Source organism: Ailuropoda melanoleuca, chromosome 16, assembly GCF_002007445.2.
Source record: "Ailuropoda melanoleuca isolate Jingjing chromosome 16, ASM200744v2, whole genome shotgun sequence".
Taxonomy (NCBI): domain Eukaryota; kingdom Metazoa; phylum Chordata; class Mammalia; order Carnivora; family Ursidae; genus Ailuropoda; species Ailuropoda melanoleuca.
Genome location: NC_048233.1, coordinates 82,823,159 through 82,850,348, shown reverse-complemented (window position 1 = coordinate 82,850,348; position 27,190 = coordinate 82,823,159). Strand labels below are relative to the sequence as shown.

General features: G+C 54.9%; 2 protein-coding genes across 16 annotated transcripts in view; both read right to left on the bottom strand.

Moving 5' to 3' along the window:
* Positions 1 to 3,740, bottom strand: part of MARK2 (microtubule affinity regulating kinase 2) — a 54,522-nt gene extending 50,782 nt beyond the window's left edge. The window contains exon 1 of one of the 12 annotated variants that reach the window (XM_034645955.1): positions 3,108 to 3,740. In XM_034645955.1, the coding sequence (XP_034501846.1) occupies positions 3,108 to 3,161 (54 nt within the window). In that variant the 5' untranslated portion in view covers positions 3,162 to 3,740. The remainder of the gene's footprint in view (positions 1 to 3,107) is intronic. The other 11 variants (XM_034645953.1, XM_034645950.1, XM_034645954.1 and 8 more) reach the window with 11 other exon arrangements.
* A 12,172-nt stretch (positions 3,741 to 15,912) lies between these two features.
* On the bottom strand, positions 15,913 to 27,184 carry SPINDOC (spindlin interactor and repressor of chromatin binding). 4 transcript variants are annotated; one of them, XR_004621294.1, is made up of 7 exons: positions 27,162 to 27,184; positions 23,445 to 23,786; positions 23,188 to 23,349; positions 22,919 to 23,056; positions 22,551 to 22,751; positions 20,796 to 21,013; positions 16,573 to 16,708 (listed from the first exon to the last, which is right to left on the bottom strand). XR_004621294.1 is itself a non-coding variant. In XM_034645424.1 (6 exons), exons 1-6 carry the CDS (start codon positions 27,169 to 27,171, stop codon positions 16,497 to 16,499), a joined length of 1,065 nt encoding a protein of 354 aa, XP_034501315.1. In that variant the 5' UTR covers positions 27,172 to 27,184; the 3' UTR covers positions 15,913 to 16,496. The 4 variants fall into 4 exon arrangements, 3 of the variants coding, with proteins under 3 accessions (XP_034501315.1, XP_034501317.1, XP_034501318.1); XM_034645424.1 differs by lacking the exon at positions 20,796 to 21,013 and having other exon boundaries at positions 15,913 to 16,708; XM_034645426.1 differs by lacking the exon at positions 20,796 to 21,013 and having other exon boundaries at positions 15,913 to 16,670.
* Positions 27,185 to 27,190: the final 6 nt, after the last annotated feature.

The following is a 27,190-nucleotide window of genomic DNA, read 5'->3' as shown; positions in this document are numbered from 1 at the left end:
CACTTTCACTGTGAGAAGCAGAGTCGACAGCAAACAGGCACTCTTCCTGCAACACGAGGTTTATTTTTATGCTTCCATATTTTCTGTGTGTGTGTGTGTGTTATGTGTGTTTAATTCAGATGTGATCAAAGAGCTCCTGGAAACAGCTTCTCATCAGCCACATGGTTTAATAAAGAAAGGGGGAGAGGAAGAGCAAAAAGAGGTTGGAGCTTGAAGACAACTATGAGAGTTTGTTTACCTATTTCCTGGTGAAACCAGTTTAAATAATTTAAACCTAAATACAGTGATAGAGCATCTCTGGGGGGGAAGGAATCAGCCCAACCAAATCCCTGGCTTTTTATTTCATAACATTATGGCTTACTGCAACGGCTGAACAATCACAACAGGACCAAGAGCTTTCCTGCTCTTACCTGTGGCATCATCTACTCTAAAGGGGGCCGACGCTTCTGGCATCCCTGGCCTTGTGACCAGAAGGGCTGCTAGCTGTCTTTTTCCATGTTTTGAAAAATACAGGCATCTGCCTGTGGTAGGTGTATTCAAGCTTTTCCAAAGGCTGTGCTTTTGCTGGGACGAGACTTAATATCAAGTAAACAGCGTGACTGGCTACCTTGAGAACACCAGCAGAAGCGATGAAGTGGCTCTGGGGAACCTAAGTCCATAAAGAGTGCAAACGGGATGAGTAACCCATAATTTGGAACACGATGACAAAGTATGCAGCCACTGCTCCAGATAAAGTTATCAAAGAGCAGCTTGCATTCCCAAATGGTTCACCCGATTACTGCTCTCATAAAATCAATGGGTGTCCACCGACTTCCTACTATGCGCTCAGCAGTCTTCGACGCATGTAGCGAAGAGAGGAAATCAATGCACACATCACAAGAAAAAGACCATGGCGAGAATACATTTACATTTAGTAAACAGCACAAAGAAACCACATTGAGGCAGTCTGTTACTCTACTTTGCCGAACACAATGCCCCCCACAGCCTCGGCAGAGAGAGTAGGCACTCCACCGCCACTCCCCGCATGCCTGAGGGTGTCAGTCAGTCACTTGGCCTCCTCCTACCAGCACATAATCAACAGTCTGGGAAAGTTCTCCGGTTAAGCAGGGTTTACCTGCTAAGACAAAGGTTGTGATAGGAAAAGGAATAGAACAGGCCACCTCAGGAGGGCCTAGGAAAAGAGGTTCCCAGCAAGCAGAGAAACAGCTGGCAAGTGAGGGCAAGACTGGGAGATACAGACCACACTCTGGTTTCCAAAGACCTTAGTCCCATGCAGAGGCAGTTGCAAAACCCAGTGATGAAACAGAAATCCACTGGCCCTCCCTCTCAACTCGTTTTGGCCCCCAGAAGCAATCAATTCATCAGCAACAAAAGGGTCAACCAGTGCAGAGAAAAACCTGGGACAGAACTCCTCCTGAGTTCCTGACTGCCCAGGTGACAGAGAGCAAGGGCGGGTGACATAAGAGAAAAACGCAGGAAAACGCAACGAGGGCAGATTTTCCAGGGAAGGATGTGAACACGCAAGAGAATAGAACAACGGTTCTACTCAGCTATGAAGAAAGAGTGGTACGAGAGGAAAACATAAAGGATGTCATAAGGGAGAGGATGCAGAAAGGCGCTGCAGCCCCAGGGGAGAAGAGCTCCTTTTTCAAGTCAAGTTTTTCTGGCCTAGTAAAGTTCTCCACCGACGAGGGTGTGCCAGGCAGGGAACTCTCCCCAGAGCAGTCAGCAAGGGACTCAGGACACGGTGAAAGAAAGGGGAGGGGTGGAAAGTGGACGCCTCTCAGCTCACAGGTGAGGTGACACAGAAAACGCTAAAGCCTGGGTGACAGATGATAGCAGTGATTGCCAGGACGAGGGGGAGGGGGTGTAGCTCAAGAAACTAGTATGCTGAGTGCTTGGACGGGGAGTTACAAACACAAGCCAGTCGGGAGGGAAGGGACAGGGGCATGTGTGGGGTAAAGAAATATGATGTGAAGAAGGCAAGAGACTAATCCGGAGATGAAAAGCAACCCTGGTTAAGAGAGCGAGGAAGACCGGGTGAGGGTAGAGAAACCGGAAGGCACCAAGCAAGGAGGAAGAAACTATGAAAAGTGACAGAGCCAGGAGTGAAGACACAGGAAGTCATCATGGTTTGTGCTGCAGTGTGAGAAAACAGAAAGGCAAGGATGGTGAGGAAGCGTGACGGGGGAAAGGACTCAGCAACAGGTTGTACTGATAGAGTGGGGCTGGGAGAATGTTCTCCCTCGGTAGGGAGAGTCCAGGGAGCAGGCTGGTAAAGTGAGAAAACAGGAAGCCCAGAGACTTAAACCAAACCTGGGGGAAAAGAACGGGAGGGATCCAGACTCTGAAGGGAACCCTGGAACCCCACAGACAACCTGTGGGAAAACTATGCGCATGACAGCAGTATGGGAAACACGGAAGCAACAAATGCCAGCGCGAGGCACCAGGGAGCTCCTGGAGAAAAGAAGGGAAAGTGATGAGCAAAGAGTAGGCGAACCATTTGGAAAGGTGATGAGGGTGGAGCTGGTGGGTTGCAAGCGTGAGGGAGAGCACAATTTGGAGAAGGAAGAGGGTAAAAAAAAAAAAAAGCTAGGGAACTGGAAAGGGATAGGGAATCGAGAACACACTCCGGGGCAAGGATCCTGAGGGTGATAACCAGGGACTGGGAGAACCGGTGCGGGAGGAGGAGAAGCAAGGCTGGAGAGATGGAGGAAGAGGTGGACAACGATCTGGGGCAAATCGCGGGGTGCTGTTCGAGGAGCAGGAGGGTGGCGGCTTTAAGCGTGGGTGGAGGAAGACCAGAAAGGCCCCTGAGAGAAAAAGGGAAGAGAAGGGGAAGCTAGGGAGGTAACACGGAAGGGCGCAGGAGGGCGGTGAGGGGAGAGGGGGGTCAGCAGAAAATACAAGTGTGCATCTTGGAATCAGGACGAGGTGGGTCCCAGGACAGGACTCAGAGGGGGATGTGCGAGGCCGAGAGCCAGATGACAGGGCAGCCGAGGCTTGCAGGGTGGCAGCAGGAACACGAGGAGAGCAGAGGAGGGAGGAGGCTCTGCAAGGTGCAGGGGCCCAGCCAGAGAATTCGGGGAGCCCTCGGGGCTCCTTACCTGCTCCGTGTCCCTCTCGTTCAGCGTGGGTAGGGGGGTCCGGGCGCTGGACATGGCGCCGGTATCTCAGGGGAGGGAACCGAGAAGCTTGGAGGAAGGGAGGGAAGGGAAGGCGCGGAGCCCGGCCGGGCGGGGCTTCTCACAGCAGGGGCACCCGCCGCATGGGCCCCGGCCGGGGGTGCGGGGAGGCCGGGCAGCCGCTCACGCCAGCCCGGGGATGCGCCGCTCGGGCTAGGCCGCGCCGGCTCCGAGCGGCTCCGGACCGCACCCCCCCGACCCCCGGCTGGGCTGTGCCGCCTTTCGGCCGGGCCGCGCCGCTCCGCCTACTCTCTGCCGCCGCAGCCGGCCGCCTGCCTCGCTCCTCCCCTGCCCTCAGCGGCACTGCTCCGCGCCCGGCACACAGGCAGCCGCCGCCGGACCTGCTGCTCCCAACATGGCCGCCACCACCGCCGGCCCTCGGCTCTTTCCGCCGGCAGCAGCCGGAAACATCCGAAGCGACGAGGAACGGGAGGGGGGCGCGCCTCCTCCTCTCGGCCGCGGACTACGGGTGAATTCCGGAAACACCCGAAGAAGGTAACCCCCGGGGACGCGCGCACCGCCTAGATTCCGAAGCCCAAGCTTCGGCTCTGTTTACGGAAATCCACGAAGCCACTCGGGAGACTCCAGACACGCCCATAGGCCTTTCCCCGCCCACTTCAAACAGGCTCGCTGCGGTTTCCGGAAACACCCGAAGTGGCTCCGCGTGCAGTGAGCCGGCCACGCCCCCGTCCCGCCCCGCAGCTCACGGCGGTCATCGGCCATTTCCGGCAACACCCGAGGCCGGGCGAGCCCCGAGTTTTTCCCTCGGGTAGTTCCCAGAGTCTGACTCCTCGTTTCTTTCCGTCAGTTTCCGGGTATTTTCAAACCTTGAACAAGGAGCGCGGATCACCTGCGCACGTTGTTATTTGTCTAAATAGAAAATAAGGCTGTTAGCCGTCCCAACGATCGGCATCCTTTGGTTCTAAAGTAACTTCCCCGCCTGCGTGTCTGCTCATCACTCAGCTCTTAAAATCCATCTCGTTTATCATCCTATCAACATGTGTGTCACCTGTCAAATGCAGCGTTAGTCTATGACCTGTCTACTTAGCATTCTTCACCTGCCATCGTCTATCTGGGCTTCCATTTATTCGTACACCCCACGTCTAGTCTGCAGTGTTCCCTAAGGTCCAGGGCAGGCACCGGGTCAGCGTCCTTGGCTCCCGGCCATGGGAGGCTTCGGGGGTCCCCCCCAGCCCTGCATTCCAGCCCCAGCTCGGTGGAATGAAAATTCGATGTGATCTTGGAAAGATTACATAACATCTCTGAGTTTAGGCTCCTTGACGTCCTTATATTAAGAGAATTGCCTTTGTTCCAGTGATGACATTCTAAATAACATCTCTGAATTCCACTTACCTCTTTTTTTAAATTGTTCAAAATAGCACAAAACGACATTGCACTATGGTAATATTGAGTCATGCTGGTTACCTTTTAAAATACCCCTGTAAGGTAAGGCAGGGGAGACATTTTCACCTTCATTCATTTTTCATTTATCCCTTCTAAGACAAGAAAATTCACAGAAAAGAAAAACTGGTTGAAAATGAGGATTTCTCAGGATGGCACAAAGAATGGGCACCTGGACAAGTTCCCTTCCTTTCCTGGGCTTCAGTTTCATCGATAAAATGAGATCCCTCTCATCTTTTGAGAGCCCCAACTCCAACAGGAAGTTCACTCTTCACTTCCCCCTAGACTGTTTCACCAGGGAGAGGCAGTAGGCTGGTTTCATTCCTCCGGCTCTAAGCTGCCCCCACCCATGGTACCCTAGACCTGTGGGAACTTGCCCCACCCCCACCCTAGGGCTCAACAGCAGCTTAAGGTGGGCAGAAGCCAGAGTCCCCACAGGAGCCTGAGACCAGGCTCAAGCAGCAAGTTCCCAAAGGTACAGGAGCAGAGAGGCCCCAGGAACTGTGGGGGAAAGTAAAGGATGGACCTCTGACACTTGACTTTCAACTCCCATCTTGAGCAGAGCCCTTGGCCAAGTCACCCAGAGAAATAGGCAGCTGGACAGATGCAATGAGGGAGGGTAGGGAGTACTTCCTAAGGCTAGTGCCACCTACAGTACTCTGGGGCACCTCCCCATGGCCCATTCTGGCTCCAGTCAGGCTTCCAGTCATTGAGGAAGAAGTTGATGAAGGACCACACAAGGAGGTGAGAGGAAAAGAGAGGAAGAGTTGAGGACAGAGGGTAGTCCATTCCCCCCACCCCAAATTCATCCAGAAAATCCATGAGAATGATCTGCCCTCTGGTGGCCAAAGGGAGACACACCATTGATTCCTGTGCCCCGCACCGCTCCCAGGCTTGGGTCTGGAAAGGAGGGAAAGGGGTTGGAGGAGAAAAGGAAGGTGCCCTCGGGGGTCTTTCCTGGCCATGTTCTTGTCTGAGCAAACTCTACCTCCTCCATGCTTCTAACTCGCTCCAGTTCTCACCCCTGCCCTCTGTCCCTTAGCACCCACCCCCACCTCACCTGTCCCCTCCTCTTCCTCACAAGGCTGTCTAACTGGTCTCCTTGCCTAGACTCTCTCCAACCTAATCCCACCAGACGTGCCAGAATAGTCTGCCTAAAGTCCAGCTCCAATTACATCTCTGTGCTGCTAGAAGGCTCTCACCAGCTCCCGTGTGGGATAGGCAGAGCTGGCTTCCTGGGCCCGGGACCCGTGCAGTCACACAGAGCCCTGCTCTTAGAAGGGCCTTGAGCTTGATTTAATACTCTGCTGTTACCCTTTTGAAATTTTTACCAGGGGGGCCCTGCATTTTCATTTTGCATCAGGCCCCACAAATTTGGGGGCCGGTCCTGGTGGTAAGGAAAATGTTAGCCTGCATTCAAAGCATTGCACAGTCTAGCCTCAACTTACCTTGCTAATATCCTCTCTAGCTTGATATCATTGGTTGACATCTCCCCCAATTCCTGCCACCATGCTCCCTTACCTGCGCCACCCTCAGCTTCCAGATGAACTTCAAGTTTCTGTTCAAATGTCACTTTCTTAAATCCCCTAACCTACCTAGTTCTCCTCAAAGATTAATTATTGCCACACAGTTACCCCTCTTCAATCTGCAAACTCGTCCATTCACAAATCTCTATGGAGCCCCTACTATGTGTAAGACATTGTTCTAGTTTCCTCAACTATGTCAGTGAACAAAATAGAAAAAGATCTCTGCCCTTAGGGAACTTATATCTCAATCAGAGGAAAACAGACACCAAAATCACAGTAAGGATTAAGGGCCATGGGAAATAAAGGCAGTCAGCTAAAGACGATCAGAATTGCAGGGATGAGTGGGAGGAATATGAGTTGCAGTACTAAGGTTGTCAGAGTTGGCCTCACCCAGGAGTTAACAGTTGAAGTGAGCTCTGGGGATATCTGGGGTAAGAGGTTTCTAGGCAGAGGGGACGGCCAGTGCAAAGGCCCTGAAGCAGGAGAACAAAAAGGCCACTGGGACTGGAGCAGAGAGGCGGTGAATAGTAGAAGAAGGCAGAAAGGCATCACGAGGCCAGGCCTGGTGGACCACTGCTCTGGCTGTCCCTCAGAATGGATGGGGAGCCACGGCAGTGACATGATCAGACTGGCTGCTGAGTTGAGAAGAGGGTAAAGGGGCAGGGCAGGAGCAGCAGCCTGGGGACCAAGAAGGAGACTTTTAGGATAATTCGAGGGTGAGGAGACAGCCGCTTGGAGAGGAGAAGCAGCAGCGGAAGTAGTGAGGAGTGGTTGGCTTTGGGATATATTTGGGAGATAGGGCTGACAGGATTTCTTGATGGATTGGCTTAGGGGTTGTGTGCGAGAGGATTTAAGGGTACTTCCAAGCTTTCTTACCTGAATAAACCAAAACAAACACAAAAAAGCCATCTACTACAGGCCTCAGACCAGGTAGAAACCAATCAACAGGACCAGGGTTCCAGAGCAGTCATGAGGCCCCCTGGAATCAGGGAAGGCAGGGTTGTGGGATTCCCAGCCCCAGCAGGCACAAAGGGGTTAGAGTAGCTCTCCCACCATGGGCAGGCAGTGAGGAAAGAAGTCAAAGGGAGGTAAGGGTGCTCAAATGGTACTACTCGCACCCCTACGAAACAATGCAACTCTTCAACTTTCTCCTCCCAAGCAGGGGGGGCAGAGAGCATGCTCATTCCAGGCAGGCCACTCTCCAGGGTGGGAGGCAGGGTCCAGAATTACTCTCTGATCACGAGTCAGATGTTTGGGGTGAGGCAAGACCCGCACATGCGCCCTCTGACTCGCCACAGACCCTCCCATCTCGCAGAGCTTTATCCTGTTTTTCTTGGTGTCTCTGAATTTCCATCATGCACTTTATCACCATTGCCAGACACCATACTGAAGTCAGGCCATTTCAGAGATGTTGGAGTGTGAAAAAAATGTGCATCGAAGCACTCACGGACTAGAATGTTCATTATCAGTGCCCCTGCCCAACCACCTCCAGGGCTGGCACTACCATTCACATTCCCCCGTCTTGGTTTTGCTAACACGCCCTGAGAGCTGCGTACCGTGTGGACGCTATCACAGTTACGATGAGCAGACGGCTCCGTGATTTCCCCCAGCTGACTAAGAAGGAAGCCAAAGTGCGGAGAAGCTCGGTTCCTTGCTGCGGGAGTGGAACGAGGGGGGTCACGCTCAGGCTTCCTCGCGCATGAGAGGCGAATGGGGTAGCCAGTGAACACGCACGTCCTGCCACCGAGGTGCTCCTTTTTTTTTTTTTTTTTTTTAAGATTTTTTTTTTTTTTTTGACAGAGAGAGAGATAGCCAGCGAGAGAGGGAACACAGGCAGGGGGAGTGGGAGAGGAAGAAGCAGGCTCATAGCAGAGGAGCCTGATGTGGGGCTCGATCCCAGAACGCCGGGATCACGCCCTGAGCCGAAGGCAGGCGCTTAACCGCTGTGCCACCCAGGCGCCCCCAAAGGCAGACACTTAACCGACTGAGCCACCCAGGAGCCCCCACCGAGGTGCTCCTTAGTAGCTATGTGATCTTAGGCAAGGCTCTGAACCTCTACCTTCATTTTCCCATCTTTTAATGGGGAGAATAAAAGTACCTACTTCATAAGGTTGATTGCTGAGGATGTGAGTTAATATATGAAACATGCTTAGACAGAGTCCGGTGGAGGGCCAGCCCTTCGTGTGGGCTGCTGTGATTATAAGGCATATTCTAGCCAGCCTCCCTGAGTCTCCTTTCAATTTTCTCTGCTATAACCTCCCTACTTCCCCGGAGAACAACATTGAACTAGAAGTAAGAGAGCCCATTCTGGTCGCAGCTCTGTCACTAATGGATCACGTGAGCCATTAGGTAACTCGCTTCCCCCTTTGGGGTCTCAGGCTCCTTGTCTGTACGAGGAAGGGGAGCTAGACTCGCTGCTCTCTACGGAGTCGTCTATAATGGTATCGTCTGAATGTCTATGTTCCCCCCGGGATTCCTGTGCTGCAATCCTAACCCTCAAGGTGATGGCGATGGCCTTGGGAGGTGATGGGGTCATGAGGGCCCTGCGTGACTTACTGGGCAGAATGGGATTGGTACCCTCATAAAAGGGGCCCCACAGGCCTCTCCAGTCCCTTCCACCACGTGAACCAGGAAGCAGGCTCTGAATCTGCCAGCGCTTTGATCTCGGACTTCCAGCTTTCAGAACTGTAATAGTGTATAAGCCACGAGTCTATGGTATTGTTGCAGCAGCTCGAGGTCTAAGACAGTCTCCGAAACCCAAACCAAGCAACCCTATCACTCTCTCCCTTCCTCAGCCATGGCCTGGGACCACCTCGCCTGGGATGGAGGGGACGGTGTCCCTGCCGGCCTCGCTCACGTGTGCTCCCAGTGCAGTAGGATGACCAGTGCGTACCACCCTGGGGGAGGGTTGGGTGGGGAAGGGGCATCATCGGGTAGAGAAGCCACCTTCAGAGTCTGTTCTCCTGGGAGCAGGTGCCCTTTGGAGCAACCCATGCTCCCACAGTGGGTCACTGTCCCCGGGCAGGGTTCTGCTGCCACTGTCACTGGAAAAGCGGGGCAGCCACATTGGCAGAGGTCCTGGGAGAAGCCCAGGAGAAAGCGGAAGTGGGCAGTTTTTTTTTTTTAAAGGTTTTATTTATTTATTTGACAGAGATAGAGACAGCCAGTGAGAGAGGGAACACAAGCAGAGGGAGTGGGAGAGGAAGAAGCAGGCTCATAGCGGAAGAGCCTGATGTGGGGCTCGATCCCATAACGCCGGGATCACGCCCTGAGCCAAAGGCAGACGCTTAACCACTGTGCCACCCAGGCGCCCCAAGGAAGTGGGCAGTTTTTAATGGGGCTGAGAGGGAGCATGGGAACTGGAGGGAGTAGAACGGAAGGCTTCTTAGAGGAGGTGACGTGGAGTCTGACCCCAAGGAGAGGTGAGCGCTGCAAGGAAGGACTGGCAGAAATTGGAGCAGCCTGCGGTGGCATGAAGAAGACATGCCCTCAAGGAGTTCCTGTCACAGGAGGATGTCGGGGGGGCCTTGGACCTGCCGACTTGGAGCTGGTAGAGGAAGTTGGTACCAGCTGGTGTCCAGGGCTCTCACTGGCTTCCTGGCAGAGATAGGGGGGCAGGCTGGGCCAGACTCCCCAGTGTGCCAAGGTGATGTCGCCACGTACCCACGGGAGTATAGTCACACCTGGAGCCATCAGGCAGGGTGTCTGCAGATGAAGTTCCCACTTTCCTCCCCTGCCGCCCTCCCTGGGAAGAAGAGCCCGAGCCCCAAGGACAGCAGGGACATGGTGTGGTTCCTGAGAGTAATTCTTGGTGCCTCCTGCAGGGCCTGGATGTAGCAGGCTGTCTGTGACTGCCTTGGGAATGAAAGCCATATAGCTTTGGCTCACCTTGTCCCTGCTGCCCGGAATTCCCTCTCTCCATTTAACTGCACGACTCCCTACTTAAATGTCCCCTCCCAAGGAAGCGCTCTGCAGCCCCCACCTCAAAACCACATCCCTCCACGGATGAACATGCCAAATCGTGTCATAGGAGTGCAATCAGCCAAATCCTGAATGGAGGAAATTCTGTTCACAGAACAAGACACCATGGTTCTCGAACAAGAAAAGAGAAAATAGGGGCGCCTGGGTGGCACAGCGGTTACGCATCTGCCTTCGGCTCAGGGCGTGATCCCGGCGTTATGGGATTGAGCCCCACATCAGGCTCCTCAGCTATGAGCCTGCTTCTTCCTCTCCCACTCCCCCTGCTTGTGTTCCCTCTCTCGCTGGCTGTCTCTATCTCTGTCGAATAAATAAATAAAATCTTAAAAAAAAAAAAAAGAAAAGAAAAGAGAAAATAAGGGGGAAAAAAGGAAAGAAAGGCTGTCACAGGTTGAAATGCGACGTGCGGACCTTACTTACCTCCTGATTCAAACAGATCAGCTGTGAAGAGACTCATGGAAGATTCTGGAGATTGCTTGCACACCACTGTGAGTGTACTTACCACCCATACCCTTGCAGATGGTTCAGATGGCAAATTTTATGGCAGGTGTATTTTCACCGCAATTTGAAAATTAAAAACCAAAAGATATTGATGGGCCAATTGGGCAATATGAACACTGGATATTAGATGACATTAAGGGATTATTAATTTTTTTCAAATGTTTTATTTATTCATTTGAGACAGAGAGAGCACAAGTGAGGGGAGGGGCAGAGGGAGAGGGAGAATCTCCAGCAGACAGGCTGCTGAGCAGGGAGCCTGACTGACTCGGGGCTCAATCCCAGGACCCTGAGATCATGACCTGAGCCGAAATCAAGAGTCGGGATGCTCGACCAACTGGGCCATCCAGATGCCCCATTTTTTTTTTTTTTAAGTAGGCTCCATGCCCAGCTTTGGGCTTGAACTCACGACCCATGTTCTACCTACTGAGTCAGTCAGGTGCTTTAAGGGATTATTAATTTTTATTTTTTTAATTTATTTAAAAGATTTTATTTATTTATTTGCCAAAGAGAGAGAGAGAGAGAGAGAGCATGAGAGTACAAGCAGGGGAGCGGCAGGCTCCCCGCTGAGCCAGGAGCCCAACATGGGACTCAATCCCAGAACCTGGTATCATGGCCTGAGCAGAAGGCAGACGCTTAACCGACTGAGCCACCCAGGTGTCCCGGGATTATTAATTTTTATTTTTTTTTATTTTTTATTTTTTATTTATTTTTTTTTAAAGATTTTATTTGGTTTTTTTTTTTTTAAAGATTTTTTATTTATTTATTCGACAGAGATAGAGACAGCCAGCGAGAGAGGGAACACAAGCAGGGGAGTGGGAGAGGAAGAAGCAGGCTCACAGCAGAGGAGCCTGATGCGGGGCTCGATCCCATAACGCCGGGATCACGCCCTGAGCCGAAGGCAGACGCTTAACCGCTGTGCCACCCAGGCGCCCCAGGGATTATTAATTTTTAAAGTGTGATATTGATGTGTTTCACTGAAGACTGTCTCTTGGAGATACAAGTAAAGGTATTTACAGATGAAATGACACCCTATCTGGGATTTGCTTTAAAACAATCCAGAAGGGAGGCGTCTGGGTGGCTTGGCTGGTTGAGTGTCTGAGTCTTGAGCTCAGCTAAGGTCTTGATCTCAGGGTTATGAGTTCAAGCCCCAAGTTGGGCTCCATGTTGGGTGTGAAGCCTACTTAATTTTTTTTTTTAATTAAAACATTAGGGGCGCCTGTGTGGCTCAGTTGGTTAAGCAACTGCCTTTGGCTCAGGTCCTGATCCCAGAATCGAGCCCCACATCTGGCTCCTTGCTTTGTGGGGAGCCTGCTTCTCCCTCTCCCTGTTACTCTGCCTGCTTGTGCTGTCAAATAAATAAATAAAAATCTAAAAAATAAATTTACTAAAAAAATAGAAGCCCGATGCAGAACTAGATCCCAGGACCTTGGGATCATGACCCGGGCCGAAGGCAAACGCTTAACAGACTGAGCCACCCAGGCGCCGCTTCTCTTCTTTTGGGTGTGTTTGAAAACGTCTATGATCAAAAAAGAAATCAGGAAGAAAAAGAAGAAAAAATCATGCCCCTCCATCGTGCCCTGTCTTCCTTCCAGGCCCTCATCCTGGCTGGACGTACTGAGAACCTCGTTTGCCGCCCATCTCACCCGGAATGGCTCTTGGTTCTCTTGTCCACATCAGCGTCCCGAGCGCCCGGAACGGCGAGCGCGAGCCTCTCCCGCAGCGCACAGCTTGAGCCTCAGCTTTGAACCACCGGACACGTGCAGTTATCTTGACCCCAGTTGTGACTTCAGAGGGCTGTGAGCGTGTCTCTCAGGCAAACGGCTCACCCAGGAAGATGTGGGTGCCATGGGCAAGTGGACTTGCTCTAGGTCAGGGAGGGGTGGAGGGGAAAGGGCAGGTTCTGGGATAGGAGAGGCTCCCTCTGCCCTGCCCCCTAGAGCCTGCCAAGCTCACGTGGACACTGTTGTACGCGTCCCTGCTTTTGTAGCTCCCAGATACCAAGCCCAGCCTGACTCAGGGTCAGAAGTCACTGAGTGAGGCCAGGACCAGCAAGCAGGGCCCACCCAAGGGGCTAGGAGGCATTTTCTGGAAAAGGGACAGGGGAGGAACAGGACTCCTTCCATCTCAAAGCCCTCAGCTTGGTTCCCAGACGTTGCCACCTGGGACGGGTGAGATGAGCACCGTTCTGCATCTGGTGTGAGCCCTTCTGTTGGGCACCACCCTCTGAGTGGATCAAAGGAGGTGCTGAGTGGGTTGAAACCGTGAATGACCTTCCCCTCCTCCCGACTCCATTCCTGCCTCACACCCTGAACCCACTGCGGGTCCCCAGGCTCTCAAGGGAAGATGTATCAGTCCTCCTGAAGCTGAAACAGGTCATGTGGCGCGGGAGACAAGAGCTCAGGGGTCAGACAGATCCAGCTTGGCCTGGCTCGGCTCCTTCACCAGCCCTGTCTGTGCTCCGCAGTCCTAGCACGGTGCCTGGCCCCGGGGGCCCTCCGTCATGTTTGTGGGATCGGAGCCCTGCAGGGTAGTCACCGAAGCCCCTGCTCCCGTGCTGCTCCTGCTTCCTCGGGCCACCCAGACGTTGGGTCTGAGCGGACCAGAGGCACTGACGGTGCTGGTGGGGAGACCACAAGTCCTGCGGGGCTTCCTCCTGTGCAGACTGGTGCATTCTCCGGGGGGAATGAGGCTGTTCCCTCTAGAGGGGAGAGGAACTGCCTGGATTTGGTGTGAAGGCTCTGGGCCGAGGCACCCGGCTCCAGGAAGGCTGGCAGACAGACACACCTTACCTGTAGCCCCCTCCCTGCCTGGGCTGCCCCGGGGAGGTCAGCTGGTGTCTCCTTCCCCAGAGAGCCGGTGGGGTCTGCGGTCCTGTCACAGGTGCTTTCCCCCTCCAGCTCCCCATCCTTCTACCACACCTCGGGGGTGTGAGGACTACACAGCCTCCGGTGAGCCGCACAGCGACCCCGCTGTGTGCGGGAGGGGTGGGGCGGGGTGACGACCGGATTTTCTGCAGAGGAACTGGAGGTCGGACTGCAGGAGTGGCAGAGCTGGGACCAGACCAGCGATGCAGCTGGGGAGCCACACAGGGCCCAGCCGGTGTCTTCCCTTCCCAACTGCACCCTTACACACACCAGTTTCTCTTCGAGGAGGGAAGGGGCTGCTTCTTCCCTTGTCTTGGACCAGCTTGAACTATACAGCTATTGCTGGTATCTAGAAAGATCTCCCCATCCTGGATCCTGAGGAGGGCAGCTGGGAACAGCAGGAGGTGGCCCGTTTCAGAGAGCAAAGGGGACTAGAGGCAAGGGTATCAGGAGCTGGGGGCAGTGGCACCTTCTCCCCCCACCCCCCCCTTCACTCAACATCGTGATTGGGCCTCAGCATCACAGCTGGAGAAAGTTGCCACCACCAGCCCTTGGGTCGCTGATAGCGTGGGAGGCTTCCTTGGTGTTTGGGCAAACGGCTGCAGCAGCACCTGGTCTGGGGTTGGGGGAGACGAGGGGGAGGGCACACATACCCCCCAAGCACTGAGTCACGGATGTTCAGAAACTTCTGCACTCGGGGCGGAGTCATGCCCTTGGCTCCTCTCCCCATCTCTCCCTGGAAGCCCAGAGGTGCGCTCTGGGAGCTCCCAGCCACACACACTCACATAGTCCCTAAGGTCCTGGCCGAGGCTGGGCAGACCAGGATGTGGGCATGAAGTCATGGGACAATCCTGCCACCCACAGCCACTGTGACCACCAACCCTGTGCGGGGAGGAGCACACACTCTAGGGACCGCCTTGCGCTGGGAAAATGTCGCATAGGAAGACACACCAAGAGGGCACTTTTCAAACATTTATTGAGCACCTATGATGTGCCAGGCCCCAAGCAGGGCCCTAGGAAAACGAGGTCAATGCAGCCTAGTCCTTGCCCGAAAGGAGCTCACAGTCTAGTGGGCCGGCCACCAATCACATCAACAGCAGCAAAGGTGCATTGAACTTCACGACTTTACAGCGAGCTTTAGACGTTTTCTCACTTGTAAACACCCAGCGACACAGCCACATTGATTTAAAAGCACATTGGCATAAATGTAAACACAAGTCACACGATTGGAAGGACGGAAAGAAATCACCTGCAATGATTCACATTCGTGTTTCAAAGCCCGATTCACAGCCTTATTTATTCCTTCCTGGTACAGGGGATGGAAGTTTTACCGATTTGCAGAAACAGGGGTGGAGACGCAGGGGAGTTCTGTGGCCCACCTGTCACACACTGGGGAAGTCACACTAGACACAAGGTCTACTGCCTTTTCTCCACAATGTGCCACACCCATGTCTTCTAATTCCCTCCTGACAAGGGCCCCACATCCTTGCACTCCTTCCCCCAAGCTTGTCAGACAGGGAGACGGGACCACATCCCAGGAAGCCACCACGCGGAGATCACCCACACCTGGCCCACACCAGCTCAGAGAAGCACACAGCACGGTGTCTGCTCATACCCAGATCCTTCCTGAGTTAAAGACGAGCTTTCTGGTTAGTCTCAAAACCTGGCTGTGTCAGTGTTATAGGCAAACTCCCCCTCTGGAGGCCTCCCCCCTCTCCCGTCCCCTGATGCCCAGGAATTATCAGGAGCAGCGAAGCAGTCCCAGAGCTGGGGCTGGACTGTCCCAGTGCTTCCCGTGCCTCTGGACTCTATATGCGACAGTGGGGTTTGGGGTCTGACAGGGAGCTCCCCGTGCCCCCTCTTCAGTGCCCCTCTCACCAGTGGGAGACAAACAAAATCCCACATAGATTTGGCCTGCGACATTTGTTTAGGAGGACAAGGAATCTGGTGAAAAACCCAAAGTGGGCCATCTCTCAGATCAGGGAACGGGAAAACCGGGCAAAAGAGGGAGTTTCCTGAAGCCAAGGAGAGGGCGGGTTGGAGTAAAGTGCCACATGCCTGCCTCCTCATCCTGGGGCAGGGGAGGGCAGGCAGACCTCCTCCCTGCAGGCTGGCCACAACCACGTCACTTCAGGTCAGCGACTAGGGGGTAAGCGCCCCATCCCCCCACCATGGCCTCTCTTGGATAGAGGCTTACCAAGACAGGCAGAAGGTACACAATATTAAAGAAAAGGTGTTTCTGACCCCATTTCAAGGGCACTGGGAAGGGGCGAGGTGTCCCTCTGTGACTGGCACTGAGTCAGCCCCAGTCCTCCAGCCAATGAAGCCCTGCCCTGGCCCTGCTCTGCCCTCCCTCCCAGGACTATCTTTCGGCCCTCTTGCCCCTCAGGGTCGCTCCAGGAGCCTGGATATCCTGCGAGCAAATCCCTTCCCCCAATGATGGCCCAGACGGAACTCTCTTAATAAAAAAAAATAATTTATTGTCAACAAAGGAGATATATACAACAGGAAAATAGGTGAAAAGGAGGGAGTGAGTGAACAAAGCCCCCAGGTGGGCTGCTTGCGCCTCCTGCAGGGATGGAGCGGGAAGAGGTAATGGAGGCCTCCTGGTTTAGGAGCCTGAACAGGTGGGGGAGGAGAGGCGTCCCCCGAGGTAGTGGGACTCAGTTCAAACCCCATCGTGACCACCTCTTGTGTAAGGCACTGTGCCAAGGGAGAATGGTGGGGGGCTAAGAGGGGGAAAGGAGGGGGGACAAAGAGGTCTGGGTCAGCGAAAGGATTGGGGTAGGTGTTCTCCACAGGTCCAATGCCCTACCACGCGACAGCCCTGAGGCCAGCCTGGCCTTGTGCCTTGCCAGGGGTAGACATCTTCCAGGGCCCCCAAGCAGCAGTGGGTGCTGCCCCCTTTCCTCTCCTCCATCCTGCCTTGGCACCTGGTTTTACTCTCTCCATCAGGCGGCCGAGCCGGGCAGCTCTGAGTGATAAGCCAAAGGGGGACCCTGCCTCCTCCCTCCCTCCCTCCCTCCCTTGAAAGCGAGAAACTACACACCACTCCCTGCCTCTGGCTGCCCCCCCACAGTGGTGCTGGAGTCTGACAGAACCGCAGGCCAGTTGGGGGTGTCACCTGCTCCCACACTCTTGGTGCCCTGGGGGTGCTTGGACCAGTCTTGCAGGAGGCTGACTGCCGGGGGCTCCTCCATCCGTACGCGGATAACCTGGAGATCCAGTGTCCCGCGAAGCCCCGGAGGGGGAGCTGGGCAGGGATGGGGGCAGAGAGCAGAAGTCAGGGCCCTCGGGACCCCCACCATGAGGATGTCCCCTGAAGGCCTCTGCAAGCCGCACCTCCACTCCCAGGCTTTCACTCTCACGGTCCAGGGCCTGTTATGATGGGAGAGCCCAAGGGACAGGGGGAAGCGCCACTCTTGGTTCATCCGAGGACCACGACCAACCAGAAAATGAGGTCACGGCCCCTTAGGCATAAGTCAGACCCACCCCATGGGCTTCCTCCCCCTACCCCCGTATTGGGGTACACAGACACTCAGTGCCATCTACCTCCCTTGGCTCTTCCCTTGGGCTCACTCTGCTTCACATAAAACTGACCGGAGGCGCTAGCCTGAGGGCTCCCGCCCCGTGTGGGTGCAGGTGGTGGGGGTGGGGAACACCCGCCAAGCGAGGAGGACACAGCTCGGCCCACCCAGGGGCTCACAGATGCACACGGAGGCTAAGGTGGGGCCAGTCCTGGGTGAGCATCCCTGCTCTGCTCTGCGAGCCTCACCGGGCTCTTCCCCTCCTGTCACGACCTACCCCACGGCGATCAGATGTCCACCTCAGCAGTGGGGAGCAGCTGCTCAGAACAGGCAAAACCAGGCCCCAGGAGAGGGGAGAGCAGACTCCCCGTGGCTTTCACGTGGCCACAAAAATGTCCCCTGCTACATGGGCGCGTGCAAAAGTACTTTACGTTGAAAAACAAAACCGAACACGGCGACTGCACCTCTCAGGACGTCTGTTTCGAGAAGGATCCATTTGCGGCCTTTTGCCTACACTGTCTTTAGAGACATGACCTAATAGGTGGCCAGGAACCCAGGCACCGTCTTGCCGGACGTTTGCTGAGGTGTGAAACCACGTACCAGCGGCCATCGTCAATTCTGCTCTGTATCTGCATTAGCTGGTCTGTGTCGGACAAACTCTAAGCTCCGGAAGGGCAGGCGGGATCCCGAGCTCAACAGTAAGTTAGTGGGTGCCCAGGCTGTGCCCGGCACTGCTCCTGCTGCCAGGGGTCCAGCAGCGCACGGAGCAGACCATGCGGCCTCCTGGGAGCTCCCGATCCAGTGGTGGAAGCCGATAGGACGAACAAACGCGAGATACGATGTGTTACGTATGGAACGGAAACAAAGTGAAATAAGAAAACACACCAGGGAAGGGGATAGGATAGCATGGAGGGCCTCATGGAGCGGGTCTGTGAGCTGTACAGATGTACAGAAAGTGAGAGTCTGCTATGTGGGTGGCTGGGGAACAGCACTCCGGGCAGAAGGGCAAAAGCAGATGCTCGGGGGTGTCTGCCTGCGGTTGAAGGAACAGCAGCCCCATGCCTGTGCAGAGCGGGACCCTGGCTACCGGAGGAGAGGAGACCAGAGTGGGCAAAGACCAGAAGCCGGGAGGCCAGGGAGACGGCTGTTCAGGAACGAGGCAAGAGATGGCTTGGACCGGAGGAGCCGCAGTGGAGGGGGTGGCAGGAGGGTGAATTCTGATCCGATTTTGGAGGTGGGGCTAACACGATTTGTCGAAGGCTTGATGTGGAGTCTGGGAAACGGGAAGAGGATGACTGAGGGTTTAGCCCAAGCAAAGTGCAGAATGGAAAAGGGGAGAGGAGGCTGGGGAGGAGGAGAGTGGCTGAGAGTGGGGGTTCTGTTTGGATAAGCCAGTTTGACGATCTTATGGACAACCCCAGACATGTCACATGGGCATCTGGAAGAAAGGCTGGAACCAGGGGGATCCAGGTGGGAGCTGGGGGCACATGAACTTGGACTGGATCGCTCCGGGAGTGAGGAAGGCCCTGCCCCAGGATTGAGGCATCCAGTCCCTCACTTAACCACTCACTCACCGAACACATAAGCAGCACCTGGACCCTATGCCAGGTGCTGGGGACATCACAGGAAATGAAACAGACACACATCCTGACCTGAAGCAGCGTATATTCGAGAAAAGACGAGAGATAACCGTCAGATCTGACACAGGGAGCCGTGTGTGAAAGAACAGGCCCGAGAAACAGAGCAGCCAGTGAAACTGGAAGGAGACCCGGCCAGTGGCCTGGGGAGCCCAAGATGGACAGGGGCTCCGGAAAGGAGTGAGCGGTGCTGTCACGGTTACAGTCATGTCAGGGAACAGCAGGCACTGAGAACTGACTGCTGGATTTTCATTTTGGGCAAGTCAATGGTGACCTTGCCAAAAAAGTAATTTTAGCACGAGATGGGAGGATGAGAATAGGACTCCCACAGAGAGGAGGGCCAGTTAGTGTAGAAAGTGCTCCCCAGCCTCCCTGAAAAGTTCTGGGGACAAATGGGACAGGGGCTAGGGCGGGATGAGGGGTCAAGAAAGGAGAAATCACAGCTTTGCATAGGCTTCCTGGTAAGATCTAAAGGAGAGGGAAACACGGACGGCGGACAAAGAAGAGAGGACAGAGAGGAGAGTGGCTGGCAGGGTAGGGGATGGGCTCTAGCGAGGGGTCCAGGGGGCCAGGCTTTGCCAGCAGCAGAGAGAAGGCAGAGAATGCAGCTTGGATGCTGGAGAGGGGTGGGCACAGGTGGAAATGCATGGAGGCTGCCGCTTACTAGGTGAGGGGCCCTGAGAGAGGTGTGTGTGTGTGGGGGGGCTGAGTCCTTTTCTTGGGGCGGGGGTGGGGAGCCCTCCGAGGCTGTGTCTTCTCCGAAATGGAAATCATAATACTGTGGATGGTGGCTGTGGGGATTTAAGGAGACAGATGACATGCTAAGATGTTGAAAGAGTTCAGCATGTGGTAAGAGCTCACTGACTTTGGGACTGTTCAAAGCAACAGAATTATGTACCAATTCTTGCTGGTGGCATGGAGGGCAGAGGGGAGGGTGGGTGTGGAAGGGAGCATCAGGACAGTGAGGCCTGACGTGTGATGCCCTTTCAGAAAGCAGGCATGATCAGAGCCCCAGGGCCATCAAAGAGCAGGCCAGGAGGACTATCAGTCCGGGGCCAAGCTGAGCCCCTTTTGCACTCCAAACCTAGGGCTGGCCCCCCTCCCTCCCGGGAAGCCCAAGCCCCTCTGCTTCCCCAGCCCCGTTCCTCCCTTCCTCCACATCTGGGCATGTGTGTGTGCACGCACACACCTTCTCCAGAGGGTGGGCCCGAGTCCTTTTCTCTTGTTTCTCGTTAAGGCTTGTTTCTGATCGGCGACTCTGAAAATGTCACCACCACGTGACAAGCGAAGGCAGCCACTATCCACCCTTCTTTCTTTGTGCCAGGCACGGTACTGGGTGCTGAGGACGTAGCAGCGAACAAAACAAAGACCCTGTCCCTGTGAAGCTCACACAAGCTCACACTCATGAGCACACTCACGTGCATACACATACACACACACCTTGTTTCCTGGCCCAGCCTGGAGACATACTGAGCCTGGCTGACGTATCCTAAGAGTGGCTGTCTAGGTCTTACTCAGATTAACAGTAGCCAAGAACAAGAGGCTCTTTTTCTCACGATTTGTGAGTGGGGTCCTCAAGGCTCACCTTCTCTCCTGGCTTGGACGCCTCCCCACCCTCATCCTGCAAGGCCCTTGGAAAGTTCCAGAAAGTTTTCTCTGCTTTACACTCCCATCCATCAGCTCAGCTGACCTTACCACAGTGACCTTTTCCAATTTCTAAATCCTTGACTTTTGAACTTTTTTAAAGTGACAGAATCTTTACTCAAAATCTTCCAGGAACTTCAATATGTAAAACAGCTCCATGTGAAGACATTCTGGTTGAAGCCTCAGGGTTTGGAGAAATCTGTCTGAGCCCTGGGATCCCGAGACAGTCTGTGACCACCACTCCAGAGCCTTTGCTCTGCACAGAACTATAGTGGCTGCGTCACTGCCTCCGACCTGTACCCCCAAACAGACAGTAAGTTTCTCGGGGACAAAGAAACTCTGTCCTCACTCATGTCATCTTCCAGAGCGCTTCCCTCGGGTTCTGGCCACCTCCAACCTCCCTAGATCCTGCCACCTGCTGAGAAAAACCCTCTCACATCAATCAGATTGGTGAACCCCAAGGCCTCAGAGACTTTGCCCACGTACCCCAAAGGAACCTGAGATCTCAGGGACTCCCTTCTCAGCTACTCACCACTCCAGAGAGGTGGAATTTGGGCACAGGGTATCCGAGGACTCAAAATGAAGGCTCCCTTTCGAGAATGAAACCGGAAGACCCACTAAACAGTGGAAGCGGTCAGCCATTTAGAGCAGTGATCCACCAAAGAGAACGAGGAAGCTCGGGCAACGCTCAAGTCCAAGCAGAGCGCACAGTCTCAGGGAGGCAGGACTGGCATGTGGCTCAAGCTGAAACTTGAGACAGTTAAAACCGTGATCTACGTGAAGGGCTGATGCCTGCCTCAAGATGAGAAAAAGCGGAGCCCGTTTTGGTAAAATATAATTAAGCGAAAGTACGTGTGTGTGCATACACGCACATGCACCGACCTTCGTATAAGGTCTCAAGGGTACAAACTGAACTATTAACAGTGCTCACCACTGGTGAGTGGGGGGAGGGCACGACAAGGGGCACATTTGCTTTTTTCTTTCTGCAAGAAGTCCACCTCCTTTTTGAGAGCCCTGCTCTGGGGAGCCCCTGGTACCTCCCGGGCTATCTTCCCTGGACTCTAACTCCGAATGCACATTTCAGACAGACCGGGACAAGGCGCTGTGTGTCACTCGGTCACTCCTTCAAGAGCCATTTCCCGAGCCCGAGATGCCTGGCATGGAGACATGAAGGGGAACCAGGCTCAGCCTCTGCCCTCCCAGAATGCACTCTGGTCTAACCTGAATCCTGCCACTGCTTGGCTATGTGACTGTGTTGCCCAAAGACGTCCACACCCTCATCCCCGGGATCTGTGATATGGTATATTACACGTCAAGGGAGAATTCAGGCTACAGATGGAATTAATGTTGCTGATTCATCAGCTGACTTCAAACTAAAGACATTGTCCTGGATGATCTGGGTGGGCTCCATGTCGTACCAAGGGTCCCGGGGGGGAAGAGGGAGGCAGAAGAGTCAGGCCAAAGATGGCACCCTCAGAAGGACTCTCCTGGCGGCTGCTGGCTTTGGAGATGGAAGGAGACCAAAAGCCAAGGAATGCACGCAGCTCCTAAGAAGCTGGCAGGACAAGAAAATGGACAACCCTCCCCCCTGCCACCAGAGCCTCCAGAAAGGAACATGACCCTGCCGACACCCAGATTTTAGCTCAGAGAGGCCCATTCCAGACCTCTGACCTCTGGAACTGAAAAGTAATAAGGCATGTTCTTGGAAGCCACTAACGTTTGTTATAGAAGCCACAGGAAATGAATAAAGGGAAGGAGGAACCAGCTCTGAGACTCAGCCTTCCCACTTCCTTCTCCCCTGCGGAAAACAGACTTTTCTAAGGGCCAGATGAATCACGTATAGAAGTTTCTGGAAATCGGTTAAACATGATACAAACACAAGCGCTTACTGCTATCGTTAGACAAGTCACTGAATTGCTTTCTCCACGGGTCTGTTCTCCTGTTACAGTCCCACTCGGGCCTTTGCTCCAACAGGGCAAGCTGGGCACCTCAGGTTCCAGGTGGGATCAGCCTGAAATGTGGTGCTGGCTGTCTGGCTTTGGGGAGCACTGGCCTAGCCCAACCTAACGACCAATTCCAGGACACTCCCCAGGAGCTAGCAGAGCAGCTCAGAGTTCTGGCTGGTCCCTGTCATTCAGGTCTGCCTGTCCTCGGCCCCATCTCTCAGGGGATCCGAGGAGCTAACCACCTCTACCCTGGGCTCTGCTACAGAGTAGCCTCGAGGAGGCCAGACCCCAGGGACGCAGCCTGCCTGACCCTCCCTTGTTGTCCCCTCTCAGGAGCTCACCTGGAGAGGGGCTTTCCGGCTGGGGAAGGCCTCCTTCTGCAGCTCTCCCCTCTTTGGGTGAGTCCTTGCTGTCTGAGGCCCTGAGCTGGGTGTGGGAGAAGAGCTGGAGGACGAAGCCCGGGGGGAAGCTGCCGTCAGTGAAGTGTCGGACCTCAGTGGGAGCGGCAAAAGTCTCCGTGGGTGAGTCAGGTGACGGGGGGTCTGGAAGGAAGGACAGGATGGAACTGTGAGTCTGGGAGGCTGAGCTGTCTATCCTCACTGAAGCCAGAATTCAAAGGCCTGGACCACCCCCTATCCCCGGTTTGGCTCTCCCCCTGGGGCACTGTGGCCAGAGCCATCCCCACAGCCGCACTGGGCCTCCCTCTCACCTGGGTCAGGGTCTGGGTCCAGGTCCAAGTTTTTGGTCATGGGTCTGCCTCTTTTCTTTCTGACCGGCTCTTCCCCAGGGGGCTCCTTCCATCTCTGACCACGGGGCTTCCTATTTCCTGGCTCTGAGACAGGGGCAGCTGCAGAATGAGAAGACCCCAGACCTTTAAAAGGGGGCCACACCTGAGCCGCGCAGCCCCTCTCCACACAGAACATGGGGTGCGTGCTCCCCTCTCCCCAGCTCAGCCTCAAAGTCTTCCTGAAGACTGACCAGGAAGCTCGAGGGGGCGGAGTCCCCTGGGCCGGCTCCTTTTAGGGAGAGATGGGTTGTCCTCAGAGTCGAGGAGAACGACGATCTCTGCTGGCATTTTGGCGGGGTCTGGGTCGGAGTCCGGGTCAGCGTCCGGGTCAGCTTCGACATCCTGGCCTGAGTCTGAGGAGGGCAAACACCCAGTGAGCTCCAAATGCTCCAAAAGGCTGACTTTTCCCTCCACCCTCCACTCCCGCCCCGCCCCCCGCCATCCCCACCATTCCAACTACCCGAGGTGGGTGAAGAAGGCTGCTCGGCTCTGATGTCTTGCAGAAGGGCCACGCCCTCACTCCAGGCCTCCAGGATGTTGCTTTTCTCTGAAGGGCTCAGGTCCAGGGTGTGAGGGTGCTGCTCCAGGATGTGCATGCGCGCCGTGTCCGCGGAGGGGGACCGGATTTCGGCCCCACATACCATGCACAGCGCCCGCCCGCTGCCTCCTGGGCTGTTTCCCACCAGGAACTCCTGCTCCCAAGACACCTGCTGCTTGGGCTCCTCACAGCCATCGCCGCCCGCCTCCAGCAGGTTGGGCCTAGGCGGTGGGGTCTTCTCCTGCTGGGCCACTACAGGGGGAGAGAGACAGGAGGGTGTCAGCAGTAAAGGCGCCCACGGCCTAGGATATGTACAACATGGGCCCCCCAACTTGGTGGAGTGCTGCGGGGTGGAGCGAGGAACATTCCTACCCAAAGTCTTTCTCTCCCTTCCCCAGCAGCCCATGAGATGCTAACCGTGTGAAACACAACCTGAGTGCCTGGCCATTCCACTATCTCCCTGCATATCTCCTCTCGGACCACAGGTCCACGTGCTTTTCCAACAGGCTGTGTTCCTGCGGGTCTTCAGCCTTGGCACGTCCGTCCAGACCACCCTGATCAGTCCGACACATTCCTATACTTCCTTCAGGGCCCTGCTCACATTGTGTCACTCTTGGGAAGCCTTCCTGACCTCCCACCCCTGGCGGGGGAGTATATCCACATCTGACTTCCAGGCCACACTGCGTGCTCTCTTGAGAACAAGAATGGTACATCTGATCATCTGTTGTCCCCACAGGGCCTGGCAAACAGGAGATGCTCAGTGGGCCTTCAGTCAGCCAGTGACGGGGATGCCTGTTTCTCCACCCGGCAAGGCCCCTTCAACAGGCCACCTCGCCCTTTCACAATCCCTTCCCCATCTCCCAGAGCATTTGCAGGTGTGACCTCGGGCCCACGGGTCTGCCTGGCATCTGCTGTGTGCACACGGACCACAAGCTCTGGCAGGGCAGGAACTCTTCCCAGCTTGACAAAGAAGGCAGGCTTGGACCCACGTTAGCCTGGCAGCTCAGCACTTCTGCGGAGTCTCTACGATCTCCCATGGCCGCACCTCTCTCCCACCTGAGAAGATGGGATGAAGTAAAATAGGGGAGGCCCTAACACCTAGGGACAGTATGGGGAGGTGGCATTTGAAATGGGTCTGAGAACAGGCTAGGACTCAGAAGATCCAGGTGCACGACTGGGCTGTACCTATTTCCCACGTGACTGGGCACAGAAACCTTGACCTCTTGGTTGCCGTAGGGCTTTCTTTCCCACCGTTCCACCAAAGCAGCTCTCGCCAAGGTCACCAATGCTACACCCAGCGGTCAGTTCTTAAACTTCGTCATTTGACTCATCACTTCTTCCATCTTAATTTTTGTCACTCGGCTTCTAGGCATCCCCTCCTGTTGGTTCGTCTCTTACTTCCCCAGGGCTCTCTTGGGGTCACGTGTGCTGGTTCCTCTCATCTCTTCTCATGGCTCTCTCACTTCTTCTAGGGTGGAGTTGAAGAACCGTCTTCTTGCAACGGCCTTCTCTGTCCCCTGCGGAAAGCTGGGCACCCCATCCCCCTTCCCCCATCGTGTCCTCCTTAGCCATACTGCCACTGGGCCTAACATGGTATTACTGGTGCACATGTCTCCCCACTGCACGGCAGGCTCCGGGACAGCATGACTCCTGACCGTCCACACTTGCACCCCCAGCATCAAGCACAGCGCCTGGCAGGTAGCGGCATTCAGAAACCTCTGATGAGGGACTGATGCCATCTCCAACCTGCAGTAGCCGGAGAGAGCCCCGCAGCTCCATTCTTGGACCCCTTCTGTCTCCCTCCTTCCTCTGACGGTCTCCTCCCATGGCCTGCCTGCTGATGACTCCCGTATTTGTACCTCCAACCAGACTCTCCCGTGGCATCTAAACGCATGTGTCTGATGCCTATCTGGCCATACCACTTGAACGTGTCACAAGCATCTCGAACTCGCCCTGTTCAAACCTTAACTCCCTGTCTCCACATGCCTGCATCCCGGCCTTCTTGTTTTCGTACGTGGGAGGCCCTCCTCCCGGGCGCTCAGGCCCAAGACCTTGAATTCATCCTTTCCCCTCTTACCCCAAATCTTTCGACAAGCTTCTGCTTCCAGACATTTATACTTGCTATCCTCTCTGCCTAAAATGCTTTCCCTTGCATTATCCACAAGGTTCATGCCCTCATGTCCTTTGGGTCTGTGCTCAAAATTCACATTAGAGAAACCTTTCCTGACCACTTGATATTCCAAGTATGACACTCCCACCCTCTTTTCTCTTCCCTTTGCTCTGGTGTTCTCTGAGCCACCTATCTGCACCTGACACCCTATGCGTTTAATTATGTTTACGTTTGGTCATTCATTTATGTATATATATATATATATATACATATATTCCAGAAGACATGTTTCATCTTTGTTTACAGCTGTTTGCACACCCAGCCTAAAAATGCCTGGTTTACAGTAGGAGCCTCATTAAGACCTGTTGAATGAATTAACTTCTCGGGACTTCCATTTCCTCATCCCCAACAGTGGGGAATAGGGTCTCTCTTGCAGGGTTGTTGAGAGGATTAACTGAGACAGCCTGGCATCCAGCACTCAGTAAATACAAGCACAAGTAGGGAAATGAACCTCTGCTGGATGCAAAGCTCTGAGGAGATAAGCAGACTTTATTTCCCTGACTTGTTTTATAACCCTCCAGATTCCAGAAAGGAGAGGCAGTCCAGGGAGACAGCATGTGGGGCTGAGGTTAAACCCATGGCCATGCTCTCAACCTGTTTGGGGTACAATCCCCCCATGGGAAGAGGTATTTGAGAATAAAAAGATATTTGCATTTCCATGAAATTTTGGGGGGGCATTTTCATGACTATTAAGTTTTCCACTAAAATGGCCCTTTGTTTTCCAATGGTCTGCAAGATCCTGCGGACTAAAGAAAACTGGTAAAGGGGGAGGGGAAATCAAGTGTTCCCAGACTGTTCCTCGAATCCTTTCCCAAAGCCAGTCTCCTTTCTGCGTGGCAGAAGGTACCCCTAGCAAGCATTTCTCTTCCGAAACGGAGTATGCCGTATGCCATCCCATTCACCCCTGAAGCGCTAGAATCTGACACCTGTGGCTTACGCAAGTGGAAGGCCGGGGATGCAAGGGGAGTTGGGGGACAGGAAAGCTTTCTGCGTAGAGGGCCCTGAAAAATCCTCCTCTTGGCGGGCGGCATCCTCGGTCCGGACACCAGGATGCCTCGCCCAGCCTCGGGCCTGGAGGCCTTTGCTGCCCCTCGGCGTAAAACACAGCCTAGCCCCTGCGTCTGCCTCTGCCTCCGCGGGGCGGGAGACCGCGGCCGCCGGTGCGGGGCCCGGGAGAGGGGGCGCTCGGGCACCGGAAGATCCGGAGCGCGCGGGGTGTGGATCGAAGGCTCCAGACCCCGGACGGGGGCGGGGGAGAGGGAATTCGGGGAGGCCCCAGATTCCAAACCCTGGAGGGGGCGGAGCGAGAGCGCGCCCGGGCCCCAGGCCGGAGGGGGAGGGGGCGCCCGGGTCCCGGGCCGGAGGGGGAGGGGGCGCTGGAGCCCCTGACTGCGGAGTGGGAGGGGGCGCCTGGGCCCGGACCGTGACGCGGAAGTGGGGTCCCCTTCCATCCTCACCTCTGAGCATCGGCTCGGGCCGCGGAATC